General features: G+C 49.7%; 5 protein-coding genes across 5 annotated transcripts; 1 reads left to right on the top strand and 4 right to left on the bottom strand.

The window, feature by feature from the left end:
* Window positions 1-527: 527 nt before the first annotated feature.
* Window positions 528-1873, bottom strand: N7508_006437 (Rab family GTPase; the record flags this gene model as incomplete). The annotated part of the gene is made up of 3 exons (XM_058464503.1): window positions 528-1310; window positions 1452-1672; window positions 1828-1873. 3 exons carry the CDS (start codon window positions 1871-1873, stop codon window positions 528-530), a joined length of 1050 nt encoding a protein of 349 aa, XP_058318356.1.
* A 777-nt stretch (window positions 1874-2650) lies between these two features.
* On the bottom strand, window positions 2651-4327 carry N7508_006436 (putative MFS monosaccharide transporter; the record flags this gene model as incomplete). Its single annotated transcript, XM_058464502.1, has 2 exons — window positions 2651-4182; window positions 4234-4327. The coding sequence occupies 2 exons, from the start codon at window positions 4325-4327 to the stop codon at window positions 2651-2653; spliced, it is 1626 nt and encodes a 541-aa protein (XP_058318355.1).
* Window positions 4328-7430: 3103 nt separating this feature from the next.
* On the top strand, window positions 7431-9021 carry N7508_006435 (L-lactate dehydrogenase (cytochrome); the record flags this gene model as incomplete). Its single annotated transcript, XM_058464501.1, has 3 exons — window positions 7431-7536; window positions 7583-7896; window positions 7945-9021. 3 exons carry the CDS (start codon window positions 7431-7433, stop codon window positions 9019-9021), a joined length of 1497 nt encoding a protein of 498 aa, XP_058318354.1.
* A 729-nt stretch (window positions 9022-9750) lies between these two features.
* Window positions 9751-12072, bottom strand: N7508_006434 (GMC family oxidoreductase; the record flags this gene model as incomplete). The annotated part of the gene is made up of 6 exons (XM_058464500.1): window positions 9751-10310; window positions 10377-10818; window positions 10872-11334; window positions 11383-11626; window positions 11679-11804; window positions 11856-12072. 6 exons carry the CDS (start codon window positions 12070-12072, stop codon window positions 9751-9753), a joined length of 2052 nt encoding a protein of 683 aa, XP_058318353.1.
* Window positions 12073-12979: 907 nt separating this feature from the next.
* On the bottom strand, window positions 12980-13380 carry N7508_006433 (uncharacterized protein; the record flags this gene model as incomplete). The annotated part of the gene is made up of 3 exons (XM_058464499.1): window positions 12980-13010; window positions 13097-13196; window positions 13284-13380. 3 exons carry the CDS (start codon window positions 13378-13380, stop codon window positions 12980-12982), a joined length of 228 nt encoding a protein of 75 aa, XP_058318352.1.
* Between the last annotated feature and the right edge of the window lie 448 nt (window positions 13381-13828).

Here is a 13828-nt window from a genome sequence, read left to right as displayed (position 1 = left end):
GACAGTGCTCTTAGTCCGATACTGTTATATACTTGTTATAATATACTGCTCTAGGGTGATTCATTCAAGAGATCGGTGTTCTAGATCTTTGCCTAGAGCGACATTGTCGAAGAATGTCTACATAGCCTTATAGGGCGGGAGACTACATTGCCTCACCATGATAGGGCCAAGGATCTACTTATGTCTCATTTTGCCAAATCAAAAAATTTTGAATGCCATGAGGGCAGGGATTGAAGCAGAAGATCAATTAGCCGTCAACAAAGAGATGCTACCGGTATACGACAGCACTGTAGCATGAGAGTCATTAACTTCATTCACACTGTCCGAAATATTAACGTGAGTAGCAGGGGAAATAGACAAACAAAATATTAAACAAACCACCCAAACACGATCACCCACCGTTAATCACACAAACCCTCAAAACGCCAATGCAGCATAGATCCGAAAACAGATCAAGTACCACAACCCAAACACCAATCCACACCAATATCAGTATATTAGCACTCAAATCAGATTATATCAAAGAGTCAACAACATCTCCCTTTCCCCTTAGCATTTCGCATAATCTGCACCTCCTCCCCAGTCCCACTCCCATTCAACCCTCCACTCCCAAGACCAGCAGAAGGCGAAGCAAGACCAAGCCAACTCTTCCTCTTATCCCCAACCCCCAACCTAAAACTCCCCGTCCCCTCCACAAACCCCGGACTAAACGGCCCAATAGAACCACCAGGCCCACCAGTAGCCAAAGGCGTGCCAGCAATAGAAAGCGCAAGCTCCGTATCCCGCTTATTTCTCTGCTCCACCAATTTCCGCGTAATAACGCGAAAAACCTCATCAATTCCCTCCCCATCCTTGGCACTAATCTCATGACAACAATCCCACCCAATTTCCTGTCCCCAGAACGCCGAACTGCGTTTCGAGTCAGGGCTCTGAAGGGCTGTCGATGAGATCCCGCCACCACCACTCCCATTCACATTCGTATTGAGAGTGGTATTTGTATTGTTGGCATTGTCCTTTCCTCCATTCCCTCCAAAAACACTCGTGCTGAACCCCAACCCCATGCTCATACCGCCACTCGTCGCTGTAGCTGGTGGTGTAGATACCTGCGTGGGATAGAGCTGTTCGGCTACGTATGCGATCGTCCGTTCGAAAGGGATGCGTCGGCGAGAAGGGTCTATGGTCACTATATCGGATTTCGTGCCGACGACATGGATGACTAGCGGGTCTGAATTGTCTTCACCGGTGCCGATGTTTTTGCGCAATTCGCGGAGCCAGCCGGCCATTTCTTCGAAGCTTGATTCGTCTGTTATCTATCCGAGAGACTTTTATTAGCTCCAGTTGTCCCGTGTTGGGTTTGTACAGGCACGTTATATTAGTGGCATAGTTTGGATGCAGGGAACATGCAACAAAGGGTCTCTGTCAAAAGTGGGGAACCAAAAAAAAGCACTGACATCATAGCATAGCAGACACGCGTGCGCACCCCGATAATAAAGCCGTGAGATACTGCGGAAGCGCTCCTGTCCTGCTGTATCCCAGATCTGGAGACGGACGATGGTATCAGATGTATGATCCAGGACGCGCTTGGTGACGAAGGACGCGCCGACTGTTGAGGCTGTTGCGGGGTTAAAGGTGTTTCGGACATAGCGCTCCACGAGGGAGGTTTTGCCTACCCCTAGCTTGGGTCAGTATTATATCCATGGTGTAGATGGTGTAGATGTGTATAATGGGGGAATGTATTTCAGACAAGATGTCTGGTATACCAGTAGTATGCAAGTAGGCAGATCCATCTCCACATCTCATCGTGAAAGGAAAGGGCAGGGGACGGACCTTGCGCGCCGAGAACGACGATCTTGGCCTCGAGACTTGAACTCATGGCGCATTAAGGGGATTTGGTGGCTCTATGAGCATGGTATTGCATGCGCGATTCAAGAGTGAAGTGGGTTTGGTGAGGTGAAAAGGAAAGAGATAAGGAGGGATAAACTTGGTTCGGGCGGGATCAGCCGATCGGTCAGCTGGGAGTATATGTCTTGGAAGTTGTCCAAAATAGTTGCACTGATTTGACTGCGACCTGTATAGTTTGGGTTTAGTTTGGGTTTCTGCGCTGTGAGTGGTTGCTCCTTGCTGGAGATGAGATCTGAGCCTCATGCGAGGAAGCACTGCCTTGCATGAGTCACTTTTTAAACTCGGACCGTTTGACACATGCAGGGACTTTCCTTATAGCTGTCAAATGAGACAAAATAAATGTTAATATATTGTTTACGATCTACATGTTACAGCGAAAGTGTTACAATGAAGTGTAGCATAGTGGATCCATAATGATATTCATACAAGCACATATACATGAATCCCGATAATTCTCATGCCGACCGAATCAGGTTAGGTCATAACAAAGACATGAAATCATCAACAATAGCTCTGCACTTGCCAATGCAGACAGGATTAGCCACTGGCAATCAGGGCCAGGGTGTTCATCCTCCAAGCCAGAAACAATGGGTATATAAGATCAAAAGGAAATAGTAGAAAATAGAGAAAAAGAAAAGGATGTGAATCTGGTGTTACCCGAACCATGGGTTAGATGGAAGGAGAACGGCACAACCATAACATGTAGAAATGGCAGCGCACAGCGCTGTCACGCATTGGGGGCATCCGCTTAAGAGCGAGTCTCGGTGTAGGTCTCCTGGTGACCGTTGCCAACACCATCGCTGGAGTCGCTGCGGGTAAAAGGCTTCTCGCCGCTCTTCTCGACATCACCGGAGCGCTGGCTGGACTCGAAGCCGTACTCGAGAGCCTTGGCTTCGATCTCCTCATCAGTGAGCTTGGGGAGTTCCTTGGAAGCCTTGACGTAGCTCATGTTCTCGCAGTAGCCCTTGGCGAAGATGATATCGATCTCCTCCAGACTGCGACCAGCGGTCTCGGGGTAGAACAAGATCATGGGGGGAATGAAGATGGCATTCATGACGGCGAAGAACAGGTAGGTTCCCCACTTGATGTTGGCAACCATGACGGGAGTGATCATGACAACAGTGAAGTTGAAAAGCCAGTTAGAGCAGGTCGAGACGGCGTTGGCCTTGGCACGAGTGCGCAGGGGCGAGATCTCGGCTGGGTACAACCAGGGCAGGGGCAGGATGGAAGCACCGAAAAAGGCAATATACAGGAAGAGACCAAAGACGGCTCCCTTGGAGGGGCCTGGACCACCAGGGATCAGACAGCCGAAGACGATGATCATGGAAACCATCTGTCCGGTCATACCACCAATGAAGAGCTTGCGGCGACCAATCTTCTCAATGAAGAACCAGGAGAAGGTAGCGAAGATGGCGTAGACGATCATGTTAACACCACCGATGATCATGGACATGCGCTCCTCCTCGCCGAGGGACTGTCTCAGGAGAACGGGCAGGTAGTAGATGACAGCATTGCAACCAGACAGCTGCTGGGCGATCTGAGAAGAGGAACCGATAAGCATGCGGCGGAAGTGCTGGGTCTTGCCACCCGTGAGGAGGTCAGAGTATCCAGCGCCGTCAGCAACACCGGCAGCCTCGATGGACTCGATGACAAGCTGCTTCTGGATCTGGGTCTCGTGGGCATCGATCTCGTAGCCACCAAGAGCAGCCAGGACATATTCACCCTCGTGGACCTTACCCTTGGAGATGAGGTAACGAGGAGAGTCGGGGAGGTAGAACATTCCAACGATGATAATAACACCGAAGACGATCTGGAAGGCAATAGGGAAACGCCAGACAAGGTCATCAGGACCGTAAGAAGCACCGAAGTCAATCCAGTAGGCAATCATAGTACCAATGGCGATGGTACCACCCTCGATACAGATGAGCAGACCACGGTTGGTGCTGCGAGAGCACTCAGCCTGGTAGGTAGGGATGGTCGACGTGTTCATTCCGTTACCGATACCAGTGATGATACGGCCGACGAAGAACTGGGCAGTAGCACCGTGACCATCCACAGCCGCAACCTGGATAATAACACCAATAATCATAACGAAGCCACCGCACATGATCATAAGACGACGACCCAGCCAGTCACCAGTGAACAAAGCGAACATAGCACCAACCAGACAACCCAACTCATACACGGCAGTAACCAGAGCCTGCATGACGGAGTTGCCAGCTGTGATGGGAAGGAATCTGGCGAAAGCCGCGGAGTCAATGATACCAGACATGACACCCTCTGTCTATAGTTAGCATCTGTATGCATCTGATATAGAACGGACCAACATACGATCATAACCGAATAGCAGGAAACCCATGGTAGCGATGGTCGACACCGTCAACGACAGGGGCCTGCCGGACATGCCAGCATATTTCGGCGCCATGATGAAAGATGTGAAGAGATAGATAAGTCAAATGGCTATACAAGTCCTAAGAATTGAGGACTACTGCTTCACGTGGAAGTGGCAAAGACGGGAGATAGAGGAGACACGCGGAGAAGAAAAAAAGGAGAAACCCGGGGGGGAGGGAGATATTTGAATGTCTCGCAATGGACGAAAGTGGCAAGGAGATGCATCGTGGGGCATCAATCCATAGTGGACTTTCCCCGTGAGAAGGTACACATGTACGAAGAACGAAGCCGACACCGTCACCCGAATCCACTCCACCCAAGGCGCAGATGGTCGACCGAATCATAGGTGAGGGTGGAGTCAAGCCTGCCGGATGCATCAATAATGGCGTGTTAAGCATTTCCAACCGACCCACCACGGTGCAGCGGTAGTTTGCGTCCCTGATGACATCAGTTGGCGAATATCACTGGAGAGGAGGAAATTTTTAGAGGGTCGCGTAGATAGAGAAGTTTATGATTGGTTTCTTAAGTGGACGCGGATAGTTGGTAGACTGTTGGAATACACCGAAAAATAAAAAGATTTTTGCTTTTTTCTCCTCTCATAGTAGAAGTTTGGAATACATAGGGCAAGCGGCAAGGGCGAGCATATTGCCGACCTTGCTGCTACACGCGACACGAAAAAGGAAACCTAGCCGAAAACCGATTATTAGTCAATAGTAGTCAAATTCCTGATCTACCAAGAATTCTTTGAATTCCTTGAAATTTCAACTTCCCTACGTAGGTGGTAACTACGACCTTACGGCTAAGACTCAGGATCGTATGCAACGGAGCCCGCCAAGTCTTCTCGGCGGTACAAGCAAAAACGGACTCGGGAAGCCGTTCTTGTCCCGAGTGCATCAAAAGAGCGAATGCGTGGACCACTAGCGTCACGCTAAAAGGGATAGCCTCGACCGTGTTGATCGGCATGCAGTCTTTCCTCGTATAGAATGTGCATAAACAACTTGAATAGTGCTCTCCTTGCTTTTTCCCTTTCTCCGCGTCTTCTCCCCTCCTTTTTTCTTACGCAATAACCAGCGCGGGGATTACCCAGGTAGGCTATAGGTAGTTTATACAAACGTTTTCTGTTCAGCCGTTCCCCCTAAGCCCTGTGCTGAAGTATGCATCATGCCGAAAACAATCAAATTATGCTCTAATGCATGCCAAGATTTATCCTCAACCACAATTCTTTCTCTTCTTTCTTTTATAAATCTTAGGTCGACTTTCAGCCCAACCCAACGAATGAGGTGACACATTAAATGTATCAAAAAAATCGGAATACTGATCCCGCCCCACGTCATGTCTCAAAAAAAAAATCGATTCAATATGAAAAGAGATTTTTCGGGCGGACTCCGCTATGATGTAGTTGAACCACATCGCGGCGCATTCGAAGTTTTCTCGAAATAGATGGTGAGAATCGCTACCAGGCAGCTGAATTATTCTAATTTCTTTTTTCTCCGAGTGGTGGCTCGATGTACTATATAATTTTCCACTATACGCTCGGAAGGACGAGAATTCACATGGTAAGAGGGCAGGGCAGAATACTTTACCGTAGGACTATCGTAACAAAAGATCTCCGAATTGCGCGTCCAATATTCCCACAATTCAGCAGACCCGGGGGCTATCATCGGAGAGATGCGGCTTTCATCTCGATATCTCGGGTCAGAGACCGTCTGGGAGGCCTAGAGGAGGGGTTCAATTTGCTTACTGCAGGTGTTGTAGTCCAAACGATGTCACTGTGCATGTCCGTTGATACCAACATGCAGCTCGCCCGTCTCGCCCGTGTCGGTCGATCCCAAAAAACGTCATGCAGACCCTTTGGGAATGGCGTTTGGGACATCCTTTGGGGCAGTACACATCATTCGGGCAAAGATACTTGGGGGCGAAGCATAGGCAACGAGCGCTGGGTGCAGTTGCCGTGGTTCAAAGAAATCTTCAATATGCGGTGAGGGGTGAGATAGGCTACCCAGATAAGCGTGGTTCCTAGGTACTAGTATGTCTGAATTTTGATCTCAATTATGGCCACAGCTATCTATCGATCGGTTCCCAGATCTCACTCGCGTTCCAGATCTAATGGCATTGTTTGAATTTGCAGTGTCACGTTTATCCAGGATGCTTGGATGTGCGGTTAGAGTAACCCCATACGTCAGTGGCCATGAGGCAAAGGGGCTCGTGCTGGAGAGGCGGAGGCGCGGAGATGTGGGTGAAGGTGGAAGTTCGGAAGCGCCGGCATCTCCAGGGACTTGTCATGAGGGGGCTATTGATGGCTGAATGGTGAGTGTATAGGTACCTGTTTAGATGCCGATATGATTTTCCCTCGCGGAGGGCCAATTTAAACTGTGTTTTGTCCTTCTTCTCTGCCGTTCGACCACAAAACTGGTTTCGAGAAGCTTTATGTGGGATCGACGGTGGCGTTTGCCAAGGTTGCTTGGTCTCCCTGCTATCTGATCCACCATTTACAATACACTTGGATGCCAATGTTGCTTGGCTCGAGTTAATATAATCTTGAAGATATTTGACATGGATGATCCATCTGATTGTGTCGGATGATCATGATCTGATCACGTGATATAAACACATATCATGCCTTAGAGTTCAGGCCAACATGCCTCGCCTTTCGCCTTTCCTTCCCTGCCTAACATTCCAACCCCCTTCTTTCTTCCAGGAATGCGATCGTTCTATTTACATCTTTCTAGAAGCTGAATGCAGTCAACACCGATTGACCCCGGGGTAAATATGTCCGGAGATGGAGACGTAATGTCTTCATTACTACTGGCTAGAACGTGCCTGTATGAGCCGAGGCTCTTACTTGCCGATCAGTCTAAATATTGCTCTGGTGAAGACTTTAGCATTTTTTCCAATATGCCAAATTGCTAACTGCCAGATCAAAGTACCCTGTTAACTTGACTGATTAATACATTTGCAGCTGTTGGACAGTGCGCCAATGACCGAGTCGGCCGAGAAGCCTCCCCGCAACTTTTCGTCCCCGGACTCCTTTAGCCCGAGGTCCAGTGGACATCCTTTTCAATGCAACTTCTCTTTCCCTTTAATACATCTTTCTTCCTCTATGCAATAGCCTGATTCATTCAATTCCAATTTCAAACATGGCAGGCAAACTCACAGGTGCCTCGGTTGCCGAGCACAACTCCAAGGACTCGTGCTGGGTGATCGTCCATGGCAAGGCGTACGATGTAACAGAATTCCTCCCTGGTATGTACATCGCTCCTGCAGCGCAGCCATCCACTAACACACCCAGAACACCCTGGTGGCCAAAAGATCATCCTCAAGTATGCGGGCAAAGATGCGACCGAAGAGTTCGACCCTATCCACCCACCCGATACCCTGGACAAGTTCTTGGACCACTCAAAACACCTCGGCGAAGTCGACATGTCGACCGTCGAGCAGGAGGAAAAGGCCTTTGATCCCGAGGAGGCCGATCGCCAGGAGCGCATCAGCCGAATGCCTTCCCTCGCAGCATGCTACAACCTGATGGACTTTGAAGCAGTTGCACGCAGGGTCATGAAGAAGACCGCCTGGGCATACTACTCCAGCGGAGCTGACGATGAAATTGTACGTCCCAAAATCCCCATCTCCAAGCCATCCAGCTGACCCCCGCAGACAATGCGCGAGAATCACGCTGCATTCCACAAGATCTGGTTCCGCCCCCGCATCCTCGTGGACGTAGAAAACATCGACATGAGCACAACCATGCTGGGCACGAAATGCTCCATCCCCTTTTACGTAACAGCCACAGCCCTAGGCAAACTAGGCCACCCAGAAGGCGAAGTGGTTCTCACAAAAGCAGCCCACGCCCACGACGTCGTCCAAATGATCCCCACACTAGCCTCGTGCTCCTTTGACGAAATCGTCGACGCAAAGCAAGGCGATCAAGTTCAATGGCTGCAACTATATGTAAACAAGGACCGCGAAATCACCCGCAAGATCGTCGAGCACGCCGAAAAGCGCGGCTGCAAGGGCCTCTTCATCACAGTCGACGCACCCCAGCTCGGCCGCCGCGAGAAAGACATGCGCTCCAAGTTCTCCGACCCAGGCTCAAACGTACAATCCGGCGGCGACAATATCGACCGCTCGCAAGGCGCCGCCCGCGCCATCTCCTCCTTCATCGACCCAGCCCTCTCCTGGAAGGATATTCCCTGGTTCAAATCCATCACCAAAATGCCCATCGTGCTGAAGGGCGTGCAGTGCGTCGAGGACGTCCTCCGCGCCGTCGAGGCCGGCTGCGACGGTGTCGTCCTCTCCAACCACGGCGGCCGCCAGCTGGAAACGGCCCGTTCAGGCATTGAAGTCCTAGCCGAGGTGATGCCCGCTCTCCGTGAGCGCGGCTGGGAAAAACGCATCGAGGTCTACGTTGACGGCGGTGTGCGTCGCGCAACTGATATCCTCAAGGCACTCTGTCTTGGTGCGAAGGGTGTTGGTATTGGACGTCCGTTCTTGTTTGCTATGTCGGCCTATGGCCTTGAGGGTGTTGATCGCGCTATGCAATTGCTTAAGGATGAGATGGAGATGAACATGCGGTTGATTGGCGCTGCGCGTGTTGAAGACTTGAATCCTTCACTGCTTGATACGCGTGGTCTGCTTGGTGGGCATTCTGGTTTCGTGCCTTCTGATACTCTTGGGCTTGGGGCTTATGATCCTCTTGAGGCGCCGAGGTTTAATGAGAAGCCTAAGTTGTAGATCTTTGTTCGGGTGGCTTTTGTTGTTTATATAAATCTTATCTATATACCCATGCAGTGTATACGAATGTTGCTGTTGAATCATGTACACGGAAAATAGATTCAAATTATGATGGTGTCGACGGGTTGGCGGATACACATGTTGTGACCGCAGCCCTATTCGAAATATATATCCACCCTTCGGTCTAACATGATGGACACTTTATATGCCAAAGCAAGTCAATTATGCTGTAGAGAGATATACAAACATAACAAAGAGCATGTACAAAGATCAACGATTAGAATTGCAGGCGTTCGAGCAATTTTGACGCAGCCTTGTAGGCATCCCGAAAGGACCACCAACACGCCTAAGCATTAAATGCCCTACTATCGCAGACAAACCAACTTGAACAGCATAGTACGACTGTATTGAGTTGAAAGCATTTAGGTCATATGCCTCCTGAATATTGTATATTGGGATATAATTGGGATATACACAATTTTGGACTCATATACCAAAAACAATCAGATATCAAATCGTAATTCATCTAGATATTAGATACAGCCATTCTGTTCTAAATAACAACAATACCATAATCCACCGAGTAATAAAATCCACCACCAACAAAACCCAAAGCGCCATATGAAATGTCCACAAAGGCTAAAGCCGACAACAAGCCAGCATCGACAAGAAGATAAGCAACCGACACCATGCAGTAGTGCAGTAATGCAGTATGCAGATATAAAAACTCTAGACAAAAACCGCCAAAGCAAAAACATGCAAAGCAACACCCATCAACCAACCACCAGGATCAGCACCACCAATGCTCCCGGCCCCATTCTTCTTCGTAGTCTGCGCAGCTGCAGCAGTCGAGACAGTCGAAACAGTAGAAGTCCTATTCCCACTAAAAGCAGGCGAAACAACCTGATCATCACTTGCATCGCCATCACCAAGCCCATTCCAGAAATCCCGAATAAGCACACTAGCAAGCTCCGCAACACCATATGTGCTCGCCATAAGATGTGTCGAAAGCGCAATCGGGGGAACGGAAGCGTCCGCAACGCGCACATTTGATAATCCGTAGACGCGCAGCTTGGCGTCTACCACGCCGCCCTTTTCTCGTGGGAGCATGGCGCATGAGGAGGATGGGTGGAATTCTGTGCTTGCTTTGTTGCGGATCCAGTCTGTCCAGTCGGCGTCGCTTTGGATAGAGATTCCCGGGGAGGTTTCGTTTGTTAGACTGCCACTTAGGGGGCTGGTTTGGCCTAGTTGGCGGGCGAGTTTCAGGCCTTGGAGGAGGATTTCCATGTCTTTGGTTGGGAGTTAGTTTTTGATGCTGTCAGGGGGGTAAGGCAGGTGAGGGTGATTGTACGTACCAGCTGGATTAGCCAGATAATTAGGATCGATAACCGGGTAATTCATCGGATCAGAGGAATTGATATAAATCCGTCCATGGCTGTAGGGATGTTGGAGCGCAGCAGAGATACCGATATCGCCATTTGCATCGCTGTTCATGAATAGCAGCTCGATCTGGCCGATGGGACTGCTGAAGATTGTTTTGGCGGTTGTGTTGTAGATTGTTTCGTAGCCTGCTATCACGCTGTCGGAGTAGGTTGTGTTTGGTTTATAGGTGTTTAGGTGGGAGAGGATGCTTGTTTCTTCGGTGGAGACATTGTCGCCGTAGAGGCCTGTTGCGTTTACGTAGGCGATTGCCGAGTCGATGTATGATTTGAAGAGGGTTGAGTCTTTGTCTGCGCCGTTGTCGTAGTAGATCGAGCCTGCTGTGTCGGCGTCTGTGCTGAATGTCACTGTGGCACTCTGTTGGGGTTAGTTAGTTCATGCTGGTCAGGGGATGGAGTAGTTTCACTTACAAAATGATCTTGCAGGTGCTGTCCCACTCCGGGCAATTCAGACACGAGGTCAACACCGGCGTCAGAGAGGACATCCTTCGGTCCGATCCCACTGTAGAGGAGGACTGCTGGGCTGCCGATTGAGCCACTGGCTAGGATGACTTCCTTGTTCACCTTGACGGATAAAGTTGTCGTGCCATTATCCATGGTGTACTCGACAGCACTGGCAGTGAGATTGTCCGAAGAAGAGGACTTGTCGAACACAAGGCGTGTCACATGGGCGTTGGCCAGAACATCGTAGTTACCCCTATCAGGCAGCGGGTCGAGATACCCAGTCCGACTGTAAGAGCGCGTCCAGTTGGACGGGTTGATGCAGGAAGTCGACACTTCAGCACCGAAGACGTCGCCTCCGTACATGTTCTCGGAAATGGCAATGCCCAGGTTGTCCAGCGATGTCGACCAGTAGCCGACTTCGGGGAATGTGCTGGGGGAAGTTAGCATGGAACGAACACATGGAGGGGTGGACACGTACTAGCCAGGGTAACTCATGTGGATTGGACCGTCAGCGCCATGTGTCGAGGCATTCCATGTAATTCCCGCCTCTTTGACCACATCGTCGGTGGGAGTTGAGAAGGTCTCACTCTTCTTCATGGCGGTGTAGAACGAGTCCCAGGACCAGTTCTCGTTGCCGTCCATGTCGTCGAGCATGTCTTGCCAGGCATTGATTTCCTCTTTGCCAGGACGGGTCATATACAGCCCGTTAATGGCAGAACTTCCTGTACAAAATTTAACATCTGACTTTGCGGAGAATGTCGAAGGAGAACAAACCTCCAAGGGTCTTGCCACGAGGCCAGTAGATTTCACGGTTGTAAGCATTCGGCTGAGGATGAGTGTAAAACATCCAGTTCAGCGGAGTCGTCCAGAGAGAATCAAAGTACGAGTACGCAGGCGTATCTTTACCGCGTTAGTCAACCCATCATATAACAGATGAAAAGCGAGACACACCAATACGCTCACGATATTCATCGCCGTCACCACCGGCTTCAAGGACCAGGACAGTGTGATTGGTATCCTCGGACAGTCGACCACCAAGTACAAGACCAGCCTGTCCACCACCGACGATTACAAAGTCATAGGCATCGTTGATATCCGTGCGCGGCGACAACGCGCGGCCAAAGGGGACGGCCGCAAGGGCTATCCCAAGTGTGAATTGGCGCCACATGGTTGAGAGTGCAGAATGTGCAATGTACGTGATATTGGCGATCACGATCTTTTAGCTGGGCATTGAGCCCAGCTAGTAAACACCGAACCCTGCTCAAAAAGCTTGAGCACAGTCTCAATTTTACGCCGGGTGTGGGTCGAATCTGATCTTATCCTATACAGTCTACTCGACAGCACATTCTCTTTTACGATATTTTCCACTAGTACGGTGATGGGGCGGCAGTACAGCCCGGCACGTCAGGATGTAGGGGTAAAATGGCCGATTGTTTCCATGAGAACAGGTTCTGGGTAAGCCAGTTACTGGTTGCAAGTTAGGCGATTTAGGGTTAGTCGAGGACCCGGCACAAAGAAGATCTCGGGTGCCCCTATCACTCCACTTGGTCAACCAACCGTTTCCATTGCGTCTCGCTCTCGTCCATGTTTTGGATGTCTTCCGGCGGTTCGTACCTGAAACACTGACGAATATGTATCAGAGATCGAAACGGAAGAAGTTTGGTCTTTCCAATGCTCTATGTACACCATGTGGCGATATTCAACTACTCTGCAGTAATCCACGGGTGGCCAAGATCCACATCTTGAAATCTTCATTCCGCTCATAAATGTAGTCCTATCATTCAGCAATAAAAGCCGATGTGTGAGATACCTCCCGTCATAGGATCGTGGCCATCGATCGAGTCCGATCAGTCAATTCTTCTTCCGTCGGCTTGGTTCACCCAGATAGGCTTGACTATCGTCGATCGTAATCACCCATTTGACTGTGAGGCGTGCGCATCCATTCTAGACCCCCTCTCTGCCCCGCGCTAGTCACTACAGCATTCACGTGCATGTTCATGGGAATAGAAGTGTTGGCATATCAATCATTCATATAGATTCAGCTTGTGACTTGTATACCTAAGTCATAGTATAATCTAGTTGGAGATCTTCTCAGAAACCTTGTTGCTACAGCGACATACGAGTTAGCAGGCAACTCAAAAATCACAAGCAACAGTGAGAAGGAAAAAAAAAAAAAAAAGGACAAAACATACCCAGTAGCCTTCTCATATGCCTCACGACCAGCGTCAGTAATCTTCTCCTGCATGCTGCGGTCGATGTTGTAACCAGACTTGCTCACACCGGCAGCAAAGGCTGAAATATGATATCATATTAGCACCATCCACAGAACAGATCCACTGTACAGCCAGCCGCCACACTCATTACTGGACATGTACATACCCTTGTCAACATAGTCATCGTTCTGCTGGTTGTTGTGGTTCTCCTGCTGGTGCTCACCACCGGTAGCCTTCTCAGCAGCCTTCTTAAGGAAATCCATGATGAAGATGCGATGAAGTAGAATCGGATGGAAGGAATAGAATAGAGTTGATAGGGCTGTAGGAAGGAAGATCAAGAAGATCGCGAGGGACACAGTCACTTTATATAGCCTGCACAGCCCCTCCCCTCCTTTGAAAGTCAAATCTCGGCGCCAATACCGAAGGACTATCCACACGCTATCTATTTGCGAACCATTGCTTGGGGTGGGTATATACCCTGCGCTACTGTGGTGCTACTGTAGTGCTACTTGACTTGCACAGGTTTGGGGAGAGTTACGCGGAAATTGGTCGGTTGGGGGGTGATTATCTGCCAATCAGGTTACTTTGGTGGTGGGCTGGTGTGGTGGAATCTCTATTCATTTGTGGCTGTGAGCTTGGACTGAATATCTGTGTTATGTCATTGCCGCGGGGTTCTTACGAAAGCTTTGGATATTGCTGTAGTTGCCATTG

Source organism: Penicillium antarcticum, assembly GCF_028974205.1.
Source record: "Penicillium antarcticum strain IBT 31339 chromosome Unknown utg000006l_segment0_segment0, whole genome shotgun sequence".
NCBI lineage: Eukaryota > Fungi > Ascomycota > Eurotiomycetes > Eurotiales > Aspergillaceae > Penicillium > Penicillium antarcticum.
Note: the sequence above shows the minus strand (reverse complement) of the source record. Positions and strands in the feature narration are given on the sequence as shown.